Source organism: Chrysemys picta, chromosome 3 (genome assembly GCF_011386835.1).
Source record: "Chrysemys picta bellii isolate R12L10 chromosome 3, ASM1138683v2, whole genome shotgun sequence".
Lineage (NCBI taxonomy): Eukaryota > Metazoa > Chordata > Testudines > Emydidae > Chrysemys > Chrysemys picta.
Window position 1 is genome coordinate 69,190,256 of NC_088793.1, and position 26,047 is coordinate 69,216,302.

A 26,047-nucleotide genomic window follows, 5' to 3' on the forward strand; every position below is an offset into this window, starting at 1 on the left:
GTACCTTTCCCACAGCTGAATAAGAGCTCAATGTAGGTCAAAAGCTGGTCTCTTTCACCAACAGAAGTTGGTCCAATAAGAGATAGTACCTCACCCATCTTGTCTTTAGGATAGTCACGTTCTAGAAGATAGAACATCCAGGTATTATCTGTCCCATCCCCGGCTGTAGATCAAAGAAACCCCAACTACTTATTGATGGAAGTTTCTCCACCACCTTCCCAATATTCCCCTACAATATTATCATCTGATGTATTTGAAAAATTACACAGTAAAGAATATTGATTTTTCTCTCAGCCCCAGTTCCTCCCTCCTCTACTGCTTCAGAATACTCAGTTTCTACCTGAAAGCCCAATTTTTTTAAGTCACTTATTGAACCTGGATTTATGGGTATGCATGTGTCTCCATACATTATCCATACTTCAGAGTCCCCCCCAAACCTCTCACCCCCAATGGAGTGTAAGAGGAAATCTAGAATCAGACAGAGCTAAAACTAAGTCAGAAAGTCTGCTTGCATATTCTATTGATGTGGCTTTAAAAAAAAAAAAAAAAAACACAAAGCAGCGGCAAAACCACATCTCCGGTAGTGATACTTAACTGCACACAAATTAAAATGCTCCATGCTGGCAAGACTTGCGTAGCTTTTCATGCCAATAAAGAATGTGAACTGGTATATGGCTAATAGGTTGGTGAGAACAATATCAAATGTCACTTTGAAGGAACACCTGGCCTGTAAAAGTTGCTGTTTTGTAAGGTGCGCAGAGAAGATGTACTTGTCCTTTGCATTGTTGGACTTGCTCTCCAGCTCCCACAGGAGATGGAACAAGCTGCCAAAAGGCAGAAGTGTCTCTTCCTTGGTCATGTCCCACTTGCTCTGGGAATGAGCACTTTAAAAGCACAGTGACAGTAAGTGTTTGGGAGTGAGTGTTTGGAGACAAGGGGGAGGACCTAACTTTCACCACTCTTCAGAATTACAGAGAATCTGACCTCACTTCTATCAAAAAAGTCGTGCTTACTAAAAGGTGCATTTAAGTCAATGGAGCTTTAAGCTCAACTATATGGAATATATTCTTTATAATCTTCTCACTGTTATTCTTCACAACAGAACATTGCAAAGCTCAACCCTGAAGGAAGAGTCATCATCAAAGGCAGATACGTAATTACTTTTCAAATCAGTACAAGAGAGAACAAAAGATGGTGTAATTAGAGTAGCATTTACTCAATAGTTAAGGGATCAGATCTCTCGCCCAAAGATTCACAGCTTTCTAATTTGCATCTAGGTGGAACTGCACATAGCAGTCGACAGCCTATGTTGGTAGAATAGCAGTATAGACAATTTGTATTGTGTAGGTAGAATTAGGGAGAGGAGGTTCAGTCACCTCACATATCTCTGTCCTCCCACTTACAGCTGAGGAAACCATCAGAAACTAACCAGAATGTTAAACACTCTCCGCAATATTAGGGAGAAGAAAATGAGATAGAAAGGGAACAATTGCTCTGAAGCAATTCTCTCTAAGTGGTGCTCACGGTCACATTGAAGAGGTCCAGAGAGCCCATGGTAGTCAGGGTGGGCTTGCAGCCATGAGTTCCTGCTCCTTCATTGAGGGGGAAAAAAAGGGGGGGGGCAGTTCTGCAGCTCAGAACTAGCCTTGCACCATCCCTACAGTTAGTGCTTCCAAGAGCGCCTCTTAGTTTCAGCTGTTTGGAGATTGAATAGCTGTGTCCTCCTAAGCAGTTGTTTGTCAGATAGACGATGTTTCTCTTAGGATACACAGCTCAGGTACACTGAATGATAGTCACACAGCAATAATGCACAGTACCTGGGCTAGTTCAGGGGCACTGCCTTTCACAGGGAGCGTTTTATGAGCCACTGCAGCAAGATGGCTGAAACAGAAAAGTGGATTAGAACCAGCAATTCCCTTAAGAAGAGCAGTTACATGGGCTGCAGAAAGCAGCAGAACTAGGCGATCCACCCCCAACTACCAGACTAAGATCAATTTATAAGGGCCTTTGGGCAAACAGTCCTTTTCAGGACTGGATTATGAGTTTTATGTCTCACAGCTGCCTCATAAAAGAAGAAATTACTAGTTTGGCTTGCTGGTACCTATATGGATTTTAGAAGTACATACTGGAAATATACAATAGGGACCAAAGGGTTATTTGGTCTGGGATACTATAACATTTTCAAGGGGACACTAACTCCTGTCTCAGTGATTACAAGTTTGATTTGTATTATCAAATTATTCTGCTTCAGTTATCCTCCTTTGTTTCTCCGTCTCCCCTCCTCCAAGAGAAGAGCCTGAGCCAAAACATTTAGATCTAGATCCAACCCTGTCCCACGTGCAAAGGGATGCAGATTTGGGGTTTTAGGTCTGTCCACAAGGGCTAGCTGTGGAGTTCAGATCTGGCACAGAGCACCCAGATGCCTGCAGGTTCTAGGTTTGCTTGTGCTGATTTGTGGATGTTACTGGAGTTTGAGTCTACTGAAACTGAGAATTAAAGCTGTTCAAAAATAGCAAATATTTCTTTCCTTACCTGAGTGTTAGGAGGTAGCTGACAATGTGCTTGGGCTGAAGATCTTCAGAGGATTTATACAGTACCTCATCGTATCTGGGGAGAAGGTAAGGGACAGGTCAGAGCTCAGCTTGCAATCACTAGAAAACCAACTAAAGTTCTTAAAACAGGAATAAAGAAGGTGACCGTAGCTGTTGCGAATAGCATCATCACATACAGAAGTACATTTAAAACTAGCTGAATGAATACTGTAGATTTCAGAGCTCACAACAGGTGGTCAAGATAATAAATGGTTGCTCCTGGAATATTATGTTCTGCTTTAAATCTTATCGCTGATTGTGGGCCGTTATGAGAAGAAAAATCTACATTAAATGACCACTTGAGGCACTGTCATAAAGCCGTACCTTAAAGGATGTGGCCTTTTAATAAAGGGGACTCAGAATTTTCAACAGGTTAAAGGGACTCTCATAAAATGGCCATTAGCAGATACAAACAAAAAAGTGTGTTTTCAAAATACTGAAATACAATCAGCTGAAAGGAAAAACAGTATTAAAACTCAACCATGTACAGAGCTGCAGAGATAAAATGGTCCCGAATAGTTCTGTTGAGTGCTCTCTCTGACAGGCTAGTAGGAATAATCCTGCACCTGACAGCTTTGATGTTCAAAGCAGGGTCCCCTCCAAAGCAGAACTATGAAAGAGGATCTTCTGCCACTCTACTCTTTGATAGATTTCCAAGCCCTTCCATCCCAATGTGCATTCTTACAAAAGCAGAGCTTCCCTGGTAGTGTTATCTCTTGTGGTCAAGTTACAGCAAAACTGGGGAGTGGACACAGTGGGGGAGGACTCAGCAATTAGGAGACGTCTTAGAGGAACTGCATTTCTATGATTGCTCCACATTAACCTCCCATGCATGCAAACCCAAAATTGACTTATTTATTTTCGTCCTACTGTAGCACTAAGAGCCGCAGTCATGGCCAAAGACTCCATTGTGCTAGGTGCTGTCTAAACACATGACGAAAAATGTTTCCTGCCCCAAAGAGCTCACAGCCTAATGCATAACAAGCCCCTGCCTTGCTCCAGTCAGCAGGACTAATCCTCCCAAGAGGCCCCACTGTGCTCATCTTGCCCTGGCCCCTGCCTCGCTCCAGCTGGGGACCAATCCTTCCCCCCGCCACTCCCCCCCATGCCCCACTGTCAGGGTGGATAAAAATCAATGACTTAAAAAAAAAAAAATCAGAATTTTTTTATTTAAATTGGAATTTTGAGGAAAAACACCTATCTAAAGATATAATGTATCTTAATTAAAACTATCTCATCATGGAATAGGGATTATAAATTATAATTCTATAGTATGAGACAATATAGTCATGTAATGTTTAAGAAAGTTTTGTAAGTGAGTTCCAATAGTTCGTGGATCAGATACCCAATTTTATGGGGTTCCAGGGGTTTCTGTATAGATTATTTAGGTTAATATTTCTACCCAATGGGACTCAGTGCTCAGACTAAAAGATACCATCAGAGATACTTAGATTTGCAGTTCTCAAACTGTGGATTTGGGTCTCCAGAGGTAACATGCTTGTTAACTGCATAAATGTTTTTAAATAAATAAATAATATACAGAGGTGAGAAATAACAGACCTCAACTCTATTGTCCCTCTGAAAATCTGTGTAAACAGAGTCAATCCCTTACCTCTCTTTAAAAGTGAAAAGTTTCAAAAAGTTCAATGAATAGAAGATTGTTGAGGGCGAAATAGATCTGGACAAGGAGAAGAAGTCTGGAGATAAATGTGAGAAGCGAGGGACATATGCTTTTTTGTTAAAATATTATGTTTGCTGTTGAAGAAAAAAATCCAGAATACTTAACATTGTTGTTTTAGTTAAATAGAACAATTTCAATGTCTGTCTGGTGATGTCCTCCTCCTAATACAGCCTGGCAAGAAAATCCTCCACATTTTAATGATTAACCTGTTGAATTGGAGATAGTTCACCTCCCAATGACTTCATAAATAACTGCTTCAATTATCTTTGGTAAATGAAATAACCAATCATTCATTTTCTGATATAGCTGTAAAACTCATCTGAAAAGTTTTCAAAATAAATCACGGTTTAAAAATATATAGTGTGTACCTTCTAAAAATGAAACCAACATCTATCTCTGAGTTGTGAAGAATAGGTATTAAGGTTATAACAACCAACAAGAATGCACTTTTATGTAGAAAACCATGAGTAAATCGAGTCTTCCTGACTAGTGATTTAAATCATGATTTAAATCAAATCCACCCTGCCCTCTGTGCTCTTGCCCCTGGCCCTTTCATTCCCCAAGGGGGCCCACAAATATCTTTGGCACTGGGAACAGTGAGTTCCCACGGTGGGCCTGGGTAAGGGGGAAATGAAGGAAGTGGGGATGAGGGGGATGGGGGAAGAGACAGTGGGGAAGGACGAGGGATGGAATAAGGCAGGGGGAGGGAATGTGGGAAGGGGGATGGACAGCAGCTGGGGCTCCCCCATTAAGCAGGCCCATCAAACCCTCACCCTGACAAGCCCTACCCCCATAGACCTGGACCCCTCTGACAAGCCCCCCACACCCAGACCCTCACCCCACTGAGTTCCCACAGCAGCACCTGGACTCCCACCCTATCAAGCCCCACTCTCCCAGCACCTAGACCTCCTCGCCAAGCCCCATCTTCCCACACCCAGACCCCCCCCCCCCAAGAGCCCAACCACCATCACCTGGATCCCCTGCAGAGTCCCATTGCCCCTACACCTGGAACCCCCAACGAGCCCTTGTGCATCCAGATCTTCCACTGAGCCACCTGCACCCAGATTGCCCCACACAGAAACCTCTCACCCCATGCCTGGATCCCCCCACACTAAGCCCCTCCACACTTGGATCCTGCAGGGCTGAGCCTGCCCACCCTCACCTGGTGCACCTGGTGCAGAGGGGCAGGGCCCCAGGGTGTTTCTGGGGCAAGCCCAGCCCTTGTACTGTGTCAGGGTCAGATGCAGCCTCACTGCTGAGTCCCTATACTGGGGGAGATGTGGGCTTCAGGGTGATCTCCCACCTCAATGCAGCCAGTGGCCCATGTTCCTCACTGCCATGCTGGAGCCACATTTATTTATTGACAAATAAAATTTACAGAATTGTAAAAGATTTTGCACACAATTTTTAATTTCTTGACACAATTCCCTTAGGAGTATCAGCTTGTAGGAAAAAGGGCCTTTAGCATTCTAAGGCTAATATATCGGACTTCCCAGACCTTCTTGTAGCCGTCTGGCCTGACTTTGTCACAGCTGGTTGCTAATACCAAGTTCACTGAACTATCAAGCAGCTATTAAATGAAGAGGCTAGTCTCTGCTACTGCAATCTGATAGCCACATGAAATAAACTAATGAGTAGAGCTGGCTGAAAGTCATAATTTCCGGTCCATGGGAAATTAAAAAAACAAAACTGTTCAGCTTCAGAACAGAAACAAATTTTTGAAATTTGCTGTGGAAGGGAAATTAGAAAAAAATAGTTTAAAACTTTTTGAAATTGACCCTGGGAGCCAAATGCCAAGGTTCCAGCTTCAGCCAAAAGCCTAGAAGCCCTGGGAACCACAACTGAGCTGTGAGCCTCAGAGCTAGGGAGCTGGGGTTTCCAGCTCTGACAGAGAGCCTGGAAGCCCTGAGAGCTGGGGACCCTGGAAGTACTGGGTCTGCAGCCCTGGGGCAGTCCACATGGCTGAGCTGCCCTGTATTTCATCAAATATTCATCAACACTGACATGTTTCCATAAACATTTTGGTTTCAACGAATTGACATTTTCTGACTAAACCCTAGCTTTGTCTGAAAATTCTTGAGCAGCTCTCCTAAAGAGTTCTTCTGTCTATCCTCTGACTGCCAGAACCTGGGAATGGAGGACAGAGGATGCATCATTTGATGATTGCCTGTTCTGTTCATTCCTCTGAAGCACCTGACACTGAGACAGGATACTGGGCTAGATGCACCATTGGTCTGTCCCAGTACAGCTGTTCTTATGTTAAGTGGAATAAGTCAGCTTCTGCAGGGAAGATGTGCTACCACAAATCTACCATCCCAAGAGATTCACTGGTCTACAAACATTATCTAGGTTAATGATGTTTAGCCTGACCAGATCAAAGGCCAAGTATTTTTGTAATATTGTCAAAGGCCACAATCAAAGCAATGAAAGTGGGTTTAAGCCGCTAGGAAGGCTTTTGCTCTTGACTGCCTGGAGGGAGGATGGTATGAAAAGTGGCAGCATGGTGCAGGGTCTAGGACATTCAGCTGGGAATTCTGGGCTCTATATTCAGCTCTGCCATTGACTTCCTGTGTGGCACTGGGCAAGTCCTCACACCTTTCTGTGCTTGAGATTCCACACCTATAAACTAGGGGCAATAATGCTTGCTCAGCTTTATCAGAATGTTAAGAATTATCAATGAAAAGCACTATATACAAACTAAGTACTATTATTAGGGATTGGTTTGTGGGTATTCTTCATGGCTACTAGAAGTGGGTGGATGTTCCATTCCCCTCCTCCTAAGAGCATTTCCTCACCCCTTTTCCCATGGGATCCAGAGATCCCATCCACCAGGTCTATGTTTATATAGCTTATTACATTTACAAAAGAACTGTACTAATCTTTACTCATTAGCAACTAAGTAACAATTAGTTACAGGCGCCCAATATTGTTAATAGTATTAACAATTAGTAACAGGCATCCAGTTACTCAGAGGTATTTTCCCCACATGATCATTTTTCATTCAGCTTCTGAAATCAACACATTCATTTACATCTAAACATGCGTATTACAAGTATGGGCTTGTGCAACAGGCCCAATGATCAACAAGTTATTGCCTAAAATGTTCGTTTCTACTCTTCCACTGCCATGTAACTAATAACTTATTCAACATGCAGGCATCAAACCCCAAGGATCTGCTTCTTGGAAAGACAAATAGTAAATACCTGAGAAGGTGCTGAAGGACTGAGATGGCCTGTGGATCTTGTAAACAAGCTGTATTAATGTCAGTTGATTGCCCGTTCCTACACATCTGCTCTAAACTAAAAAACATAAGAGCCCAGTGTGAGAAAACAAATGCTTTTGTAAATTTAAAAATAAAACAACCTTCACCAGCAAAGCTGCATAAGAATTAAAACCAATGTGCACTTAAAGGAGAACAAAATTGGAATCTAGATACACTGTTTGCAAGCTGACTAAAACATTTGAGTTAGACTGGCTGAGTTAAATCCAAGAAAAAAAGCTATTTTACTTGAGCCAGCATTGAATATACATGTCAGTAACTTTACAGAAAGATCCCCTGAAAGAACATGACAGTTTAAAAGGGCACTGTCAAGTTTGATCTTTTTGGAATAAAAAAAAAAATCAATTCAGGAGTATGACACAATGCTGATGTCGACAGTCTGACTGAGTGCTTTATCTTCAATCTCGGTATTTCTCCTATGGATTTTTAAAATTTCCTAAGATACAATTGTGTGTGATCACAAAAGGACATAATTAAGGCTGGAGTTGGTCACTGCAGCTAGTGAAAGTTCAGTCAAATCACAGTTTAAATATTGTAGCAAGGTGTATTTAGCAGATCCAGAAGACTCCAGGCCAGATTCCTTGACTATAGCTGAGCACCACTGATCTGGGGGCCAGTCTTTGCCATACCCTAATTTGCACCAGCCATCCCAAGCGGCTGTTACAGCAGCCAGGAATTACTAGGACTTCCCATCTGGCCATGCCCCTGCCCCAGCCAGATGGGAAGTCCCAGAGGGAGAGGGCTTGCAAGTTTCATTTTCCTTGGTTTTCCTATCTGAGGTCTCAACTGAATGGATGAGAGATTCAAATCTTTAGGAAAGGCTTCATCACAAATGTTACTCAGTCACTGGAGTAAAATAGACGTTAATAAAAACAGAAGATTTCTCCACTCTGGAAGGCTCTTCTTACCTGTGGAGTCTGGCATGTGTGTACTGCAGGAATACGCCTGTATCTCCCCGACTTTGGAGAACCCGGTCCCAACTAAACTGATAATCGGATGATAGAAGACCTTTGAAATCCTAAAATGATAACAGTTGCTATTCAGCATCATGTAGCTAGTGTTCCCAGTGCCAATTTATAGTCTCTCACAGAAGAAGGAATAATCAGAAGACAGTTTAAACAGACCTGAATTATGAGCGCTGCAAGCCCAATCTTTTCTGCAGTCTCAAGGGGGTTTTCCAGTTCTTTAGTTGCTGAACAGATACAAGCAAAAACAGATAATGAAAATCTGCAACAATGTAACTGGTTCATGGGTCAGAACTACAGCAGCAGGTGGAAGAGCAGATTTCTAATCTGAATTTGTCTGGCTCCAGCTTCCAATCACTGGGTCTTATTACGTCTTTGCCTGCCTGATTAAAGAGCCTTCTATTATCAGAAATCTTCTCCCACATGAGTACTTACGGACTGGGATCAAATCCCTACTAAGCCTTCTCTTGGATAAGCTAACTAGACAGAACTTCTTAAATCTCTCACTGTGAGACTAATTTATCTGCCTTGAAACATCACTGATAAATAAGCTAACAAAGGATACCTGTTTTCACTGCAGCTGTTGGAAGGACCTTGGCTGGAAAGTTATTTCGTGACTGCTTTCAGCAATTCTTCAGTGAGCAAGCAGCTCTCTCACTCCTGCAGCAATCCACTAAAGGGACTGTTTTATTCCTATTTGCCCCCCGAGAGGTGAGATCACACAGTGCTAAGCTGGGATCATAGCGCTCTTCACAAAGACATTCGGAGACTGGTGCACACATCACCAGTGTTTTGGAAGGAAGGTTAGCTCCAGGTGCACCAGCCCACATCTTCAGGCAATATATTAAATTGTGTTTGGACTCACTAACTTCACCTAACGTGGTGACACTCTTGGTCTATTTAAAACAGTCCATTTTTAAATTCAGATCATATCTGCCTTCTGTCTAGGTCTCTTCTTCCTATTTGCAGGAGGATCCTAGTGCAGTTTCCTAGGACACAAGGCTGCCACACGCACTCTGCGGAGAGGGCCTTTTTAATTTTGGTCTATGGACTAAGTCTACAAAGTCAGAGCTGTACACTATTCTCCATCCACAGCTGATCTCCCAGTTGGAAATTTGCACAAAGACAGAGGGGAAGATATGGCCGTTATGTAAAATCTAAATACATCACTCAATGGGAACGAAGATGCACATTTAGAACTTATCTATGCCATTTGCTAGGCTATTTGCACATGCAGTTACCAGGTTTGCACATGCAGCTGAGGTAATTGTCCAAATTAGTGAGAACTGTGCACCTTAATTTTTTTGAAAAAAAACTTTCAAGGTGTCATCCTTGGGTTTCATTGCTAATGCCCCACCGCGATGAGTGGGGGCAATTCACATCACTTAGAACTGTTTGCCCACCTGCTTGCTTAGGAAGACAACTCTGCATTGGTTACACTGTTCATATCTGGAAGGATTTTTTTTGCAACTCTAAGGGCAGATGTTTATATTTTAAATATATTCTGCAGAATGCAAGCTTTCATAAGCCAGTCAGAGGGGCTTGTTAGCTACCTTAAGTGGGCTAGTTCTAGTGTGCAAGCCAAGTATTTAACACCATCATAAGCAAATTCTTCCTGGCAACATAGTGGGAAGACAACCCTTGCTGTAACTAGAAAACCCACAGGGCCAACTGCTCACAATTACCCCACCGAGACACAAAAACAAGCATCTCCAGCCCCACCACTTTCTGAGCCCAGAGAGAAGAGAGATCAATGGCAAGCCCTTCAGCATCGGTGCTAGGAGCCCTGCAGCACAGCTGATCCTGAGTTTGACGCCATGAAGTTGCAAGGATGACTCTCACCCAAGGTCTGCTGCATTTACAGGAACCTGGAGCACTTAAGCAAATTTTTTTGAAAAACCATCAATTCCCTGGTTCTGTGCTGATATCCTTTCAGCCTCCCCTCAAAATTAAAATGTATTAAAATCCCACAGTATCAGATAATGATTGAAATTATTACGTATTAGTACCATAGGTTTACAGGGTGCTTTACAAAACACAACTTAGGTTCCTGCCACAAGGAGTTCACAATCGAGGTAAGACACATACAATTCAAGGAAGCTGGAGCGGGTAGAAGCAGTCACAGCTGAGGTAAATCAATGATGAAAGGCTATGCAGAAATGATAAGGAGATATTTGAAGGAGAGGACAGTGGATGTTTGTTGCACAGAGAGTCTGATCCAGCAAGAAAAAGGTCCAGAGGCACAAGTGGAGCAGGTGCTCCTGGGGGAATTCTGCACCACTTGCAATGTAAAATTTGAACAGAATTAATGTTCTATGCAGAATTTCATTTTTCCCCACAGAATTGGTGCTGCAGAGCTGCTGACTGCCGCTAGGTGCCACTGGACCCAGCGAGTCTGGCTCCGCAGCTCACAGTGTGCCTGCGCAGGAGGTGCGACAGGGTTGTGGGTCCCAGGTTTGGCAGCCCTGCTTGGTCACATATTGTGGCTGGGCTCCCTTCCTGCACGGCAACTGCCGGAGTCAGTGAGCTGCACCCTGGGGGAAGAGGTAGGAGCAACAGCTGGGAGCTGCATGGAAAGGCCTCTGCTTTCTGGGAGGGGAGACTGAGGATAAGGGAGGGTGAATGCTCTGGAGGGAGATAGGGGTGCATGACTCAAGTGACACCCTCCCCCACTATCAGCAGGTACAGGCCATCTCTGCCCGGTGGGACAGTAACAAAGCAGTGTGGGGCAGAGCCTGTGACTGGGCTCAGTAAGGGAAGAGGGTGCGGGCTTCTGGGCCAGGGGGTCCCCGTGCAGACCCACCCAAATACCCCCTCCAGCACCGCCCAGCAGTGTCCTCTATTTGGGAACTTGAAATATGGTAACCCTAAGGGGGCTGGAAAAATGAGAATTGACTAAAAGATCGGGAGGACCTATTATTCCCCTAAATTGTGCCCAGCTGGCACGTGTGACACACCCAGAATGAGGGCCCGACAAAAGCATAACAAAGAAACAGGAAGTGGGTTGTCGAAGAGGCTTCTTGAACTCTCTACTTCTGGGGGAAATCTTTTTTGTTGTCTGTATTGTTACAGACATACTTGCTGACAGTCATTTTGAAATAAATTACCAAAATGATTGAAACTGGTGTGATTATATTGTGTTATTTTGACAAATAAAATATACGGAATTTTAAAATACTGTGCGCAGAATTTTTAATTTCTGGGCACAGACCTCCCCCAAGAGTAAACAGGGAACAGAGAGAGCATTAAGGAGAGAGGACTCTACTGAAGATAAGGCTTGTGAGAAGGTGTAGAGGGAAAAAAGGATACAAGAATGGAAATGCAGGCAGCACAGAGTTGTGCAGAGCCTTAACAGCAAGGACAATGAGATACCTAATAGCCCATATCAATATAGGCAAGATTTTCAAAGTAACAGATGGCAGGTAAGTGCCTTTGGAAATGCCCTCCCCAGCATCTGAGCACTTCAAACATTAATGAAACACTTCAAACAACTATTGCCATTTTACAAGTGAGGAAGTGAGGCAGAGCAAAATTAAGGGTAGTGGGTAAAACTTTTAGAAGTGCCTGTGTGAGTGAGAAGACTAAGGTCCATTTTCAAAAGTGATTTAGGAGCTTACAGTCCATTCATTCCTGGGTTCTGTTCCCAGCTCAGCCACTAACTTGCTGCATCATGGTAGGATAAAAGTGCCTTGCCCGTCCATTAAAAGGGACAATAGCTTCCCTTCATTGCAGAGTTGTTGTGAAGCAACATTCATTCCATGTTTTTCAAGCTCTATGGCCTCCTATGCTTCAGGAAAGCTATTTGAGATTCTAGCTATGGAAGGGCAAAGTGTTATTACTACTTTATTTATATCATCACAGATGGTGGAAAGACACAGATCAGAGTCTGTTGCTCTGGGTTACTGGATGTGGGGGAGGGTGATGGGGGGGGAGGAGAAAGGGATATTGTAATCTGCATGGGAATATTTTAAGAGAAATGAATAAAACCTGAGTCAGCTAACTTTTTGCAGAAGCCATGTTTTGTAACATCCTTGAGCGAGCTTCATTTAAAACATCTTCCAGGAAAACCACCTCTCCTTTTCGTGTCTTCATCCCCTGCACTAGCCCAAAAGACACATGCTGACACCTGCATTGAAAACAGCAGGATCTAAAATCATATTTTAATCAACAGAAATGCCTGCAATGTTTGTTTAGGCAGGGCCCTGAACCAGGCTGTAGTAGTAACTGCTGAACAAACATCATTCAACATAGAAAGCTCAGCAATGTCATCATTACCTCACTTCAAAAACCATCTCTCCATGCACACCTTATAATTAGACAGAAAGGACCAGAATTATGATAACCTGGTCATTCATACACGCTCAGGAGACTGGTACTTTGTAGCAGCTGTGTTAGGCTTTAATATAGAAGACTCAGTACAATAAGCTAAGAAGAGGCAGGATGTAAAATATTACACTCATAAAAGTATATTAGCTCTTAAGATTATTACTATTTGAGCACACAGTGTGCAGATACAGAGGTGTAATGACTTTGATGGGCAATATTTCCTCCTTTCTTGCTTTATGTACCCTACTGTTCATACCAAGGAGTTTCAAGGGGCCTATTAAAGGTTTTCTGATTATCATTGCTCGTTTTTCCTTTTTAATATATCTCCACCCCAATAAAAAAGTAGCAATTATGACACCCACACCTACCTTTCTGCCCATTGGTAGCCCATGAGCTTCAGAATTTGGAACAGCTGTTCAAAGTGAGTGTTTTGACTTTTATCTGTCTTAGGGGAAAAAATGAGTGCATTTTAGAAGACATCCCTGCTTAGGTAGAGAGACAGCAGAACTAAGATCTGGCAAACAGACTGGATTTGAAATATATAATAGTGTAAGTACTTTGACATCAACCCACTCTAGAATCTTACTACTGATAAAATACTTTATCTTTTTAAAAACAGTTTATTCTATATCATTTTAGTACAGGCCTTTGAATTAATCTACTTTAAATATCACCTTTAAATTCATACATTTTGTCTAATCTCCCATCAGAAAGGATGCATTCATATCCAGGGCTGAGCCTTGAAGCCCCTGTCATTGGCGGTTGATTTACATCATCAATACAAATACTGGGCAGAAACCCATGAAAGCCTATAAATGATATACCACTACTGGCTGAAAAGGTTTCCACTGAAAGCCACAAGGCAGTTCCTTGCTATGGTCTACATTCTCTGCCTCCCCAGCACTGTCATCCCCCCATAAAAAAAGGCTCCAGAGGCAATCCTGGCAACTACAGGCCGTTAAGCCTAACTTCAATACCAGGCAATCTGGTTGAAACCATAGTGAATAACAGAATTATTAGACACACAAATGAACTTGATTTGTTTGGGAAGAGACAACATGGCTTTTGTACAGGGAAATCGCATCTCACCAATTAGAATTCTTTGAAGGGTCAACAAACACATGGACAAGGATGATCCAGTTGATATAGTGTACTTGGACTTTCAGAAAAGGTCTCTCACCAAAGGCTCTTAAGCAAATTAAGCAGTCATGGTTTAGAACAGTGGTTCTCAAACTTGGGATGCCGCTTGTGTAAGGAAAGCCCCTGTCGGGCCGGGCCGGTTTGTTTACCTGCCAGGTCCGCAGGTTCGGCCGATCGCGGTTCCCGCTGGCTGCGGTTCGCCGCTCCAGGCCAATAGGGGCTGCAGGAAGCGGCGCGGGCCGAGGGACGTACTGGCCGCCCTTCCTGCAGCCTCCATTGACCTGGTGCGGCGAACTGCAGCCAGTGGGAGCCGCGATTGGCCGAACCTGTGGACATGGCAGGTAAACAAACCGGCCCGGCCTGCCAGGGGCTTTCCCTGAACAAGCGGCGGCCCTAGTTTGAGAACCACTGGTTTAGAGGGAAGGCCCTTTCATGGATCAAAAAACAGGAAACAAAGGGTAGGAATAAATGGTCAGTTTTCACAATGGAGAGAAGTAAACAGCAGGGTTCCCCTGGGATACTGGGATCTTTGCTGTTCAATGTATTCATTAATGATCTGGAAAAGGGAGTGAACAGTGAAGTGGCAAAGTTTGCAGATGATACAAAATTATTCAAAATAGTTAAGTCCAAAGGTGACTGGGCAAACAAAACAGCAGATGAAATTCAACCCTGATAAGTGCAAAACAGGGCCGGCTCCAGGCACCAGCGGAGGAAGCACGTGCCTGGGGCAGCACAAGCTAAGGGGCAGCATTTCGTCCATTCTTGGGGCGGCACAGTCCAAGGGTCTTTTTTTTTTTTTTGCGCTAGGGATGGCAAAAATGGTAGAGCAAGACCTGGTGCAAAATAATGCATATTGGAAAAAATAATCCCAACTACACCTACAAAATGATGGCGTCTAAAATAGCTGTTACTACTCAAGAATGAGATCTTGAGTCATTGTGGATAGTTCTCTGAAAACATCTGCTCAATGTGCAGCGGCAATCAAAAAAGCTAACAAAGTTAGGAACCGTTTAGGAAAAAGACAGAAATAAGAAAATATCACATTGCCACTATATAAATCCATGGCACACTCGCACCTTGAATACTGTGTGTAGTTCTGCTCACCCCATCTCAAAAAAGATATGTTAGAACTGGAAAAGATACGGGGAAGGACAACAAAAATGATTTAAAGGTACAGAACAGCTTCCATATGAGGAGAGATTAAAAAGACTGGGACTGTTCATCTTAGAAAAGAGGCGACTAAAGGGGATATGACAGAGGTCTATAAAATCAAGAATGGTGTAGTGAAAGTCAAGAAGGAAGTGTTATTTACCCCTTCACATAACACACAAACCAGGGGTCACCACATGAAATTAATAGGCAGCAGGCTTAAAAGAAACAAACAAGTACTTCTTCACTCAACACAGAGTCAACCTGTGGAACTTATTGCCAGGGGATGGTGTGAAGGCCAAAAGTATAACTGGGTTCAGAAAATAACTAGATAAGTTCATGAAGGAGAGGTCCCTCAGTGGCTATTAGCCAAGATGGTCAGAGATGCAACCCCATGCTCTGAGTGTCCCTAAGCCGCCGAATGCCAGAAGCTAGTACTGGGTGACAGGGAAATTGGATCATTCAAAATTACCCTGTTCTATTCATTCCCTTTGAAGCATCTGACTTTCAGAAGACAGGATACTGGGCTAGATGAACCATTAGTCTCACCTAGTATGGCCTTATGATCTTATGTGACATTTCAGCACTTCTGGGACACTGGGCCAGAGACAAATGTATATATTTTAAACACACATGCTGTATAATCATAGAATCATAGGAATGAAGTGTTGGAAGGGACCTCAGGAGGACATCTAGTCAATCCCCCATACTGAGTCAAGACCAAGTATACACAGACCATCCCTGACAGGTATCTGTCTAATTCATTCTTAAAAACCTCCAATAACAGGGATTCCACAACCTCCTCTGGAAGCCTATTTCAGAACTTAACTATCCTAATAGTTAGAAAGTTCAGTGAACATGGAAAACAATTGAATCACTGTCCTCTTTATAACACCCCTTAATGCCCATATCCTATTTGAAGACAGTTATCAGGTCTCCTGTCAGCCTTCTTTTCTCAAGACTAAACACACCCAGTTTTTTTTTTTTTTAACCTTTCCTCATAGGTCAGGTTTTTTAAACCTTTTATTACTTTTGTTGCTCTCCTCTTGACTTTCACCAGTTTATCCACATCTTTCCTAAAGTGTGGTGCCCAAAACTGGACACAGTACTCCAGCGGAGGCCTTACCAGTGCCAAGTAGAACGATTACTTCCCGTGTCTTACATACAAGACTCCTGTTAATATACCCCAGATATTAGTCTTTTTCATAACTGCATCACACTGTTGGCTTATATTTAATTAATGAGCAACTATAACCCCCAGATCCTTTTCAGGAGTACTACTGCCTAGCCAGTTATTCCCCATTTTGTAGTTGTGCATTTGATTGTTTCCTTAGTAACAGATAATGCTCATCTCTCAAATATTAATATTTTACGTTAAATATACATTTGCTGCTCTCCTCATCTTTCAATTCATCTCTCCTGTGACTGTTACAGACTTCCCATTGGAATTAGCCTCTCTCTGTACTCAACAACAGGTTTGCTATAGGCATCATGGGATGCAGGTCCCCTCACCTAGTTAAGATGGCAGAATTCACCACCACTCCTTCATTCTAGTTTGCTCCTGAACTACAGCCCCACAGGCCATATTTGACAGACCACTACTGCAAGAACTGAATGATTTTTGTTCTTCTTTATTCTTTTTCAAGCCCAGGCCAGGAATTTCCAGAGCTGGAATTAGTAATTCATGTATCTGTTGTTATAGAAGAGTACAGATGAGAGATGAACTAGGTGACCTGGCAGGTGATTTCCATTTCTAACTTCTCAGAGACACTGTAATTTCAATGGCCATACTAGTTACCTCGCAGGTTCCAGCTTTTGTTGCAAGAGCATAAGGATTATGCCAGGGAGAAGAAGAAAGTTAGACATAAGGACTGAACAATTACTAAAAGTTGAGGTGACTTTCTCGGGCTATGTTAGGGCACTGACTCTGCACTGGTCCATCTCATTATTATCGATTTCAGCCTTCATTCTCTTTTGGTGCAAAGTGTTTCGTTATTTTCACTTTGTCGCTTTCTTGTAACTCATGGCAATCACAGGAGCAAACATAGATGAGCAACTGCACACATCAGCGACTGCTACATCAGTAACTAGGTCCATAACTTCTGGAGCATTGTTTCTCTGTTGGAAAGCAGCTCCTTGGTGACAAGGAATGCAGCATGTTGCGATTGGTGGAAAACGCATTATTCTGATGTCACAAGAGGGGAAGACAAGCTAATGGAAACTCCTTGGAGCCAGAAAATGAAGAGCTAAAAAGATCTGGACTTTTGGTTCTACATTTACTGGCTCCAATGATTTTTCCAAAGGCACTGTATTACGTAACGTTATACTGGCTAATGAAAGCATGATACCAAGCACGCTGTATAGACATCTCCAGACACATCATAAGGAGCATGCCAAAAAACCTGTAGATTTGCTTCCCAGAGGACATTAACTGACTCCATATACTAAAAAGTGGTTTTCAAAAGGTTACCTTTATCTCTGAAAAAACCTTAAAGGCATCACATGCTGTATCTTTAGAATTGCTAAAACTAAGAAGTTTTACACAACAGACAAGGAGGTAATCCTACTATCCATTACTGATACTGCTGAAGTCATGTTAAAAAAACAGCAGACTGTTAAAATGCTCCAAGTCTGCAACTGCTTTGCCCAGATGGATTAAACAGCTCTTGATGTGCAATTCCAACTGAATCAACAATAGAGCAACTGATGTACTGTAAACAAGCTATAAAATTCAGATATGTGACACTATACTGGGACTTTAAAAATTAAAGTTCTATGTAAATGGATTTTAGAATATGACTTTAATAGTATATTTTATATCCTTTTATATGCTAAAACAATTATAAGAATCAACTTTTAACTTGATTCAATATTTAATAACAATATTTATCTGGAAAATGACCTGTTTGAGTAAAAGCTATTTTTGAGCAAATTACAATTAATTTTTAAGATGGTGAGTCCCACATGATTTTTCAGCCATTTTGTGGGTCATGAACCAAAAAAGGATTGAGAACCATTGTGTGGAATAGCTGCTGTGCCTTGAGGCCCTCTAAATGTCTATTGTGATGCCAAGTACCATGTGCCACAGTCACACTGGGAGCAAGAGAGGCCCTGTATTAATAAAAGAGTTAAACTCAAAGGTGTTGTGTGCATCTAAAATTACTTACCACATAAATCATAGTATCACAGTTATATTTCTTCATTCGGTCTATAGCAGCAGCAAGATCTCTGGAAGAGATAAATGAGAAATTCTCAATCAAACTAAATACACCTCATTATTTAGAATGGGTTGCCTGGTGGGAAAATTCTCTACCATTGTGGAAAGGGAGGGACTGTAAAAATGAACAAGTGCATTATGGTGAGTTTTCACCTTGTACTGAAGCCACTGCCAGAGAGAGAATACCAGGTTAAATGAATCAATGTATACTTCATGCAAAAGAGAAAGCATCTGGTCTTTGTTCATTACATATTTTTAGAATTCAGTGTTGTTGTTTTTAAACTCATTGATTATGGTCAGAAAAGCGAGTAGGAAAAATGACTTCTTGCACAGTACAAATCTGGTCTCTGTGTCCCTACTGGGACAGTGAAATGATCAAACAACTGGGGGAATCTTGTGAGCAGAGAAGATAGAACCTTCACATAGACTATGGCGCTCACTCCTGCAAGAGATAAGAATGACCTCTAACCACAGTCTCAGAACTGAATGCAGAGCACCTCTTCAACGCAGCTTTTCTCAAGAAGTTCTTCACACACACACACACACACACACACACACACACACACACACACACACACACTCTCCTCCCACCCAAACACTAAAAAAAGTCTGATTTTTGTCAGCTTTGTGGTATGAACTAAAGTGACTAAGCCAGAAAGATGGTGGTAATAATTGATGTAGCAGGCTATCAGCACTGCAGAGCCAATAAAGATGTGGAAGAGCAAACTATGCTAGTCTACATCACGCTTCATGAATAAGAGTGCTAGTCAAGTTCTTCTAAAATCTTTGTTGTGGTCAATTATTTGTCAAGCAGAAAGAATATAGCTTTGTTTTCAGTCTATTCATATGGTTGATAGCTGGAACAAAAAAAATGTCCTATAAATAGAGTAGATTTCCTATTGGACTCTTAGAGAATAAATCTAGAAAAACAAGGCTTCATTTTTTAAAGTAACTACCTAGCTCTCCATAGTTATATTGTCACTAACCTTCAGTTATTCAGATTATTGACTAGTCGTGATGTAGTGTTCCTATAACAAAAAGCTTCCAGTGTTTAAATCCCTCAAAGAGACTACTAATGCGAATTACACAAGAGTTTACCACTGAACTAAATCCAAAGTGTAGCATAGACAGAGTCACTTGCCTTGTTATATAAAGAGATGTCCCATCACTACGCATTACAGTGGAAGACAATGAGAGGTCTCTTTTTTCAGAAAGATCCACTACTCTTGTTCCTTTGCTGAAAATGAAAAACAAACAAAAGAAACCCCAACCACATAACATCATTTAAAATAACTGCAAACCAGAATTGAAATACAGAATCCAAGAAAAAGAATCAGATGACACATACATAAAGAAAAGATCTTTCTTCATGCCGCCCGCTATTCTTGGAACAGTCTCATTCCTCTTGTGCACAGAGAATCTTCCCTCTACTCCTTCACATGTCCTTTGCATTAGTAGGAGTATTGCCAGCAGATCGAGGGAAGTGATTATTCCCCTCTATTCGGCACTCGTGAGACCACATCTGGAGTATTGCATCCAGTTTTGGGCCCCCCACTACAGAAAGGATGTGGACAAATTGGAGAGAGTCCAGTGGAGGACAACGAAAATTATTAGGGGGCTGGAGCACATGACTTATGAGGAGAGGCTGAGGGAACTGGGCTTATTTTGTCTGCAGGAGAGAAGGGAGAGAGGGGATTTGATAGCAGCCTTCAACTACCTGAAGGGGGGGTTCCAAAGAGGATGGAGCTAGGCTGTTCTCAGTGGTGGCAGATGACAGAACAAGGAGCAATGGTCTCAAGTTGCAGTGGTGAAGGTCTAGGTTGGATATTAGGAAAAACTATTTCACTAGGAGGGTGGTGAAGCACTGGAATGGGTTCCCTAGGGAGGTGGTGGAATCTCCATCCTTAGAGATTTTCAAGGCCCAGCTTGACAAAGCCCTGGCTGGGATGATTTAGTTGGGATTGGTCCTGTTTTGAGCAGGGGGTTGGACTAGATGACCTCCTGAGGTCTCTTCCAACCCTAATCTTCTATGATCTCTCTTTCATAACCACTTCTTTCACCTTGCCTTCCATTGCTGATATCAGAGAATTGCCTGTTCTCACTCTTGTGGCTCATCTTTTATGAGTGTTGGTTCCACACATGTTAAGATTGTCACTACCTCAGGACAGGGACACATCTAACTCAATTTATTAAGTACCATGTACCACTACGGTGCTATATAACTAACAAACAGCATAACAGGCCATTAAATAATTAGTCAGGAAGACCATTTTCCCCAATATGAAACACTTTCACTGTGCCCAGTTTTAGCTGCAACTCCACTTATTCTACATTAGCTAAAAGGAAGAGGAAGACTAGGTTCTTCCACATGATATTATACTGAAAGTACTTGTGGGTTTTTTCCCCTTATACAACTACTGAGCAGCATATTTTTATATATCTATATCTATATATATCCACCACATCTTTTATATTTGAAATATGACAATAGCAAAGAGTTAAAAAAAATCACAACTGTTATAATGAAAACAAAATAACCTTTCATACATTGTTTTCTGAAGGAGTCCTTTAGTGTCCAACATCTTTAGAACTTCCTGGGACTTCTCTTGATAAAATGATTCTCCAGAATATTCATCAAAATGCACTCCTAGACGCTGAAAGTTTCCAGGAACAGAAAGGAAAACACTGTTAGGGTGAGACTTGCACTTTCTTCAAGTCTTTAAATTTGCTATAAGTCAGATGATGGGTCTGTATGGTAGGCCATCGAGATGGGGAGAGTAACGATGGATTTTAGTCATGAACAGCTAGTATTTGTTGTCAAAAGGAAGGGATGTTGGGTTTTAATTTAATCTCTGGTTCATTACATTTTGGTTTTTGGATGAGGAGCAGCTGCTATTTTATTTTAATTCACAGCAAAGGCACTTGTCTAGAGCCTGGGATAGGTTCTTTCATAATATTTATTATAAATGAAAATAAAACACAAAAGAATGGAAACTGGTTTTAATTAAGTGTTCGTGTGTGAGAGAGGACTTCACTTTAACTGCACTCTATCTGCAGACAGCTTTTGTACTGATTGTTGTAACTTCCAGTTATTGTAATTTTTCATGATCAACTGAATCTGCAATGTTTGCTGTTCTGTATAATAAAGTTAGATGAATCTAAGCTAAAACAAGCTATTTACCAATTAAATTTATGACATGGAACCTTTTAATTTAGTGGGTTGGAATTTATTAAAGATGTACTACATAGGCATAAATTTGCTTTGTCGCTCAGCACTCTTCTCTTGGATTGTGTGAATATGAGAACGGAAAGTCGAATGTCTAGTTATATGGATTTCACAAAACAAATTTGTCTAAGATCTTCGCAACTAAGATTTACTATGCTCTGCCTGGATACTAAATAAACCACGGCACTTTTGGTAAGAGAAAGGTGTTTGCCTCAGCATATTTGGAAAGGTTTTCCCTTTCCCTACTCTTGTAAAGCATATTGTAAAAAGGTGAAATGGTTGAGCTCCTGATGGCTCCTTCCACTCCAGGAGCGACTGAATTTCAGCAGAGTATGTATTTAGTTTGTGATGTGCTGAGGGAGTTTCAGGGATGAAAAGGTGCTATGCAGATGTCAGTTATTGGTGCCATGGAACAGTGGACAAAAGGAGACTATCCTAGGAGTGCACAGAGACAACAGCTGATGGTTTGGCACCTTGTAAATCCGGACATACTCTTCAATACTGAAGTCTCTAAAATGTTGCCACATTGACAGTGTCTGCTCATCACGTGCCTCCAGTTTTCTAAAGAAATCCTGTGCCAGCTTCTTTATGTTTTCATCTTCTTCTGCTGCTTTGTTAACCTGTACATATACCTAAAATACAATGGCATGGAAAATGTACAATAAATATAATCTTCCCTTCAAAGGAAAATAAAAGTGGAAAACACAGGAAGGTCCACAAGAACGGCACAGGAGAGTGAGACTAGGAACATACATCTTATTTTTAACGGTTGGAATATTGGCTTGACTGCACAATTTAGACTCAGCTGTGGGAACTATTAATTTTTTCAAAAATCCAGATTGTAATCCCACAACTGCTACTTCTGTTGCTGTTACTTCACATGCTGCTTCTGTTACTATCCCAATCTTGAAGCACCCAAAGCAACAGAATATGGAAGAATTCGTTTGTATGTAAAGAAATCAATGATAGAGTCTTAAACCAGGATGTATTTCAGGTTGTAGATCGCGTCATTGGCACACGTCAATTAAACCCCAAAGGAAAAGGTTGGTATGCTGTTTAACTGAGGGAGCCCATATGTCAATTTGCTAGAAGTGTGTGTTGCATTCAACACTACTAGCGTATATAGACATTGGCTTCCCTGGTTGGATACTGTATTCCTTTAGTTGTTAAAGGCCAGAAGTAGATTCAGTTCAGAGTGATTTTTTTATTTATTTTTTGCATTTAGCATTTAGAAAATGAGAGGCAAAGTTTTGAAAGCAAAATTATAAAAATGCTGTTTAAAAATAAATTTACCATGACCATTAATTTTATATTTTGACCCATACAGGTCAGCATTGATGGAATACTGTCCCACTTTGACAGGTTTTATAAATTAACCCTGTTAGGCCATTGAATTATTGCAACATTAGTGAGACATTAACACTCCAATTTACGAGAGTCCTGTTTGAATAATTCCATGAGTTTAGCCAAAATAGCTTGCTGTAGTGGTCTCAGCCTGTAAAAATACTCTCATCAACTAAACATTCTTGAACTTTTCCCCTTCCCTTTATAGGTCTTGAATTTCAGAGATACTGAATTAACCAGACAAGCCTCAAATTTGAGAGCAATTAAGGTTTCCACAACCTAGCCACAGACAATGGAATTTAAGCTCAGAGAAGATTTAACCCTTTCTGTGAAAAGATAGTAACTGAACACATTCAGTTTTTCCCTCCTAGCTGATGATTTTATAGAGCAAACAATAACTGCAGCTGTGAATGGCTAACCCCATCCGACTCCCGAACCAGAATTTAAGGTGCAACTATGACCAGAAGGGATTCTCACTTATATGCTTAATTACACAAAAATCTTCCCAATGTGGTTTTCCTTTTAAATAACAGCAGGGAAGACCAGTCCAATGTATCATATATAGCATTTCAATACATATCAGAAAGGCTCCACAATACAAAACAATACAAAGCTGCATCAATTGCAGATATAAATCAGAGGCAGAGTTAAACAGTTATAGCAGTCAAAGATTGTGGGTATTTGAGAAATTGTATTTTGGTTTAATAAAAAACCTGCTTCATTAGAAATCACCACACCTGCACTGAAGGTTTCTCTCTGTAAATGCAGAAGGTGATTTGGGGCCATCTCACCATAAGCCTAGGTAATTAATTCATTAATCAAATCAAGGGAAAGAATGATCAAGCCAAGATATCTCAATGTTGCAATGCTTATCTTGTACCAGATTCAAATAGCCTAATTTTGAATAATAAAACTTAACTGTATATAAGAAATCTCATTGCCTAGTGTGTAAATCCTACAGGGTATCAGTACAAACCACATACCAAATTATTTGGAAACTTGCAAAGAAAGAAAAAGTGCCACCATTTCTGTTGATTGAGAGTAATTCAAACTAAATAGATAGTAAAAGTTGTGCAAGAATTATCTTCTAGGCTAGGTTGTCTCCTAATGGCTGGACCTTGAAGTTAGTACTTCAACTCCTATATCATGTGCTTAGAGCTATTTATCAATTGTACTGAGGGAGCCCAAGGGGAAAGAGAAAATATATATGGATTGGTTTCAGAGTAGCAGCTGTGTTAGTCTGTATCCGTAAAAAATATATGGGTTGTTAAAAGTCAAAGGAGGTGAATGGCTTGGAAGCCAGAACCATTATGCTATTGTATAAACAGTACATATTTCTGTGCACATAATACACCGTTGGGTGGAATGCATTGAAATACTCAAACACACCTTATGTCTGAGCCAGTAACTAGATTTACTTGAAATCATCATCCCATGACATAATGTCTGGTTAGTCTACTAGAATGTCAGCTTTTAGCAGCAGCTGCCATCTTCAGCCCAATACAGATGGAAGTGTAGTTCAGCTTTTTATTAGATCATTTATTCTCTATGATACATACAACTCCATATCAGAATGTATGAATCGTTGCTGAACAGCACTATACATTTGGTATATTTACCTTTAAAGAATGGGGCACGGAACTTTTTACAATTCAAAATTTATGCCTGCCCATCTCCATAATGATTGGAATTATTCTGCTAAGTGCCTTAAATCTATACTTGGCCATTTCTGATAGCTGATGCATGCAATCAGCCAGCAGACCATTTATTTGTATTACAAAGGCTCAGTGAGGCTCTCTGCTCATGGCATACAATGCAATCAATAGTAATGTTCTCTATATAAACTGGTGGAGAGAAGGATCAAATGAATAACTAGTTTCCATGTGAAACACATTTGGATGGACTGAGTCAGAATCCTAAAATACAACCTGCTCTGAACCAGCAAGGAGATTTGTTTGATCCAAATAATCTGTCCTCACGTGTCTGAAGATCCCATTGTGCAGTGAGGGAGTCAGATTCACTCTTCTGGTGCAGGGAGACGCAAACTGCTGTACCAGCTTGCTCCCTGTGTCCCAGGAAGGCCATTTGCCCAGGAGAGGACAGCTTTAACCTTCATCAACAAGGGCGCCATAAAATCCCTGCTGATGGAAGGTGACTAGGAGATGTACTGAATCCGGTTCACTCTTACAATCGTAAAGAAAGATAAGCCCATTTTGCACAGCTAGGAGAGCATTCTGAAACTGCGCATGGTGGCAATCACTTCTCACCACAAATCATGGTAGACTGCATTCAGATTAAAGATCTTGTTTAAGATCCTCTTCCCAAAGTTGCTGCTTAAAGTGTAATTAAAACAAACACTGTCATCTTTACATGTTTTCTAGTGTGAATTAAATAATAAAAAGAATATTTAGACGTTTAAAGCAGTTTAAGATGGGTGAAGTAGCGTGCCTGGCATTAAATGAGGATATTGATACAATAGGCATCAGGGAAACTTGGTGGAATGAAGATACTCAGTGGGACATGGTAATACCAAGGTACAAAATATATAGGAATGACAGAGTAGGCCATGCTAGTGGGTGTGTGGCACTATATGTTATAAGAAAGCATGGAGCCACATAAGGTAAAAATCTTACTTGAAATAAACTGTACCATAGACACTCTATGCAGAGAAATTTCATGCTTGAATAATAAGAGTATAGTAGTAGGAAAATACAAACCAACCACTTGACCAGGATGATGACTGTGACTGAAATGCTAAGGGAGGTTAGAGAGGCCACAAAAGCAGAAAGTGTAATAATAATGGGTTATTTCAACTATCCTCAAATTGACTGGGTAATTGTCACCTCAGGGCGTGATGTGGAGATAAAATTTCTAGACACCATAAATGACTGCTTCTTGGAACAGCTAGTCCTGGAATTTGCAAGGGGGGAGGCAACTCCCGACTTAGTCCTAAGAGGAGCACAGGATCTGGTTTGAGAGGTAACTATAACTAAATCACTCGGTAATAGCAACCATACTGTAATTAAATTTAACATCCTTGTATGGGGGATAATACCAAAACATCTCACCACTGTAACATTTAACTTTAAAAAGGGGAAGTACACAAAAATGAGGACACTTGTTAGATG

The 26,047-nt window shown here is 41.3% G+C and overlaps 1 protein-coding gene across 5 annotated transcripts in view; it reads right to left on the reverse strand.

The window, feature by feature from the left end:
- Positions 1 to 26,047, reverse strand: part of RARS2 (arginyl-tRNA synthetase 2, mitochondrial) — a 55,512-nt gene that overhangs the window by 3,420 nt on the left and 26,045 nt on the right. For 4 of the 5 annotated variants that reach the window (XM_042857571.2, XM_065590178.1, XM_005299699.4 and 1 more), the window contains 11 exons: positions 22,049 to 22,207; positions 20,897 to 21,003; positions 19,491 to 19,586; positions 18,300 to 18,360; positions 13,212 to 13,288; positions 12,519 to 12,643; positions 8,677 to 8,744; positions 8,461 to 8,570; positions 7,476 to 7,571; positions 2,533 to 2,607; positions 1,818 to 1,881 (listed from right to left, as the gene is read on the reverse strand). In XM_042857571.2, the coding sequence (XP_042713505.2) occupies positions 1,818 to 1,881; positions 2,533 to 2,607; positions 7,476 to 7,571; positions 8,461 to 8,570; positions 8,677 to 8,744; positions 12,519 to 12,643; positions 13,212 to 13,288; positions 18,300 to 18,360; positions 19,491 to 19,586; positions 20,897 to 21,003; positions 22,049 to 22,207 (1,038 nt within the window). The remainder of the gene's footprint in view (positions 1 to 1,817; positions 1,882 to 2,532; positions 2,608 to 7,475; positions 7,572 to 8,460; positions 8,571 to 8,676; positions 8,745 to 12,518; positions 12,644 to 13,211; positions 13,289 to 18,299; positions 18,361 to 19,490; positions 19,587 to 20,896; positions 21,004 to 22,048; positions 22,208 to 26,047) is intronic. The other variant, XM_042857572.2, reaches the window with a different exon arrangement.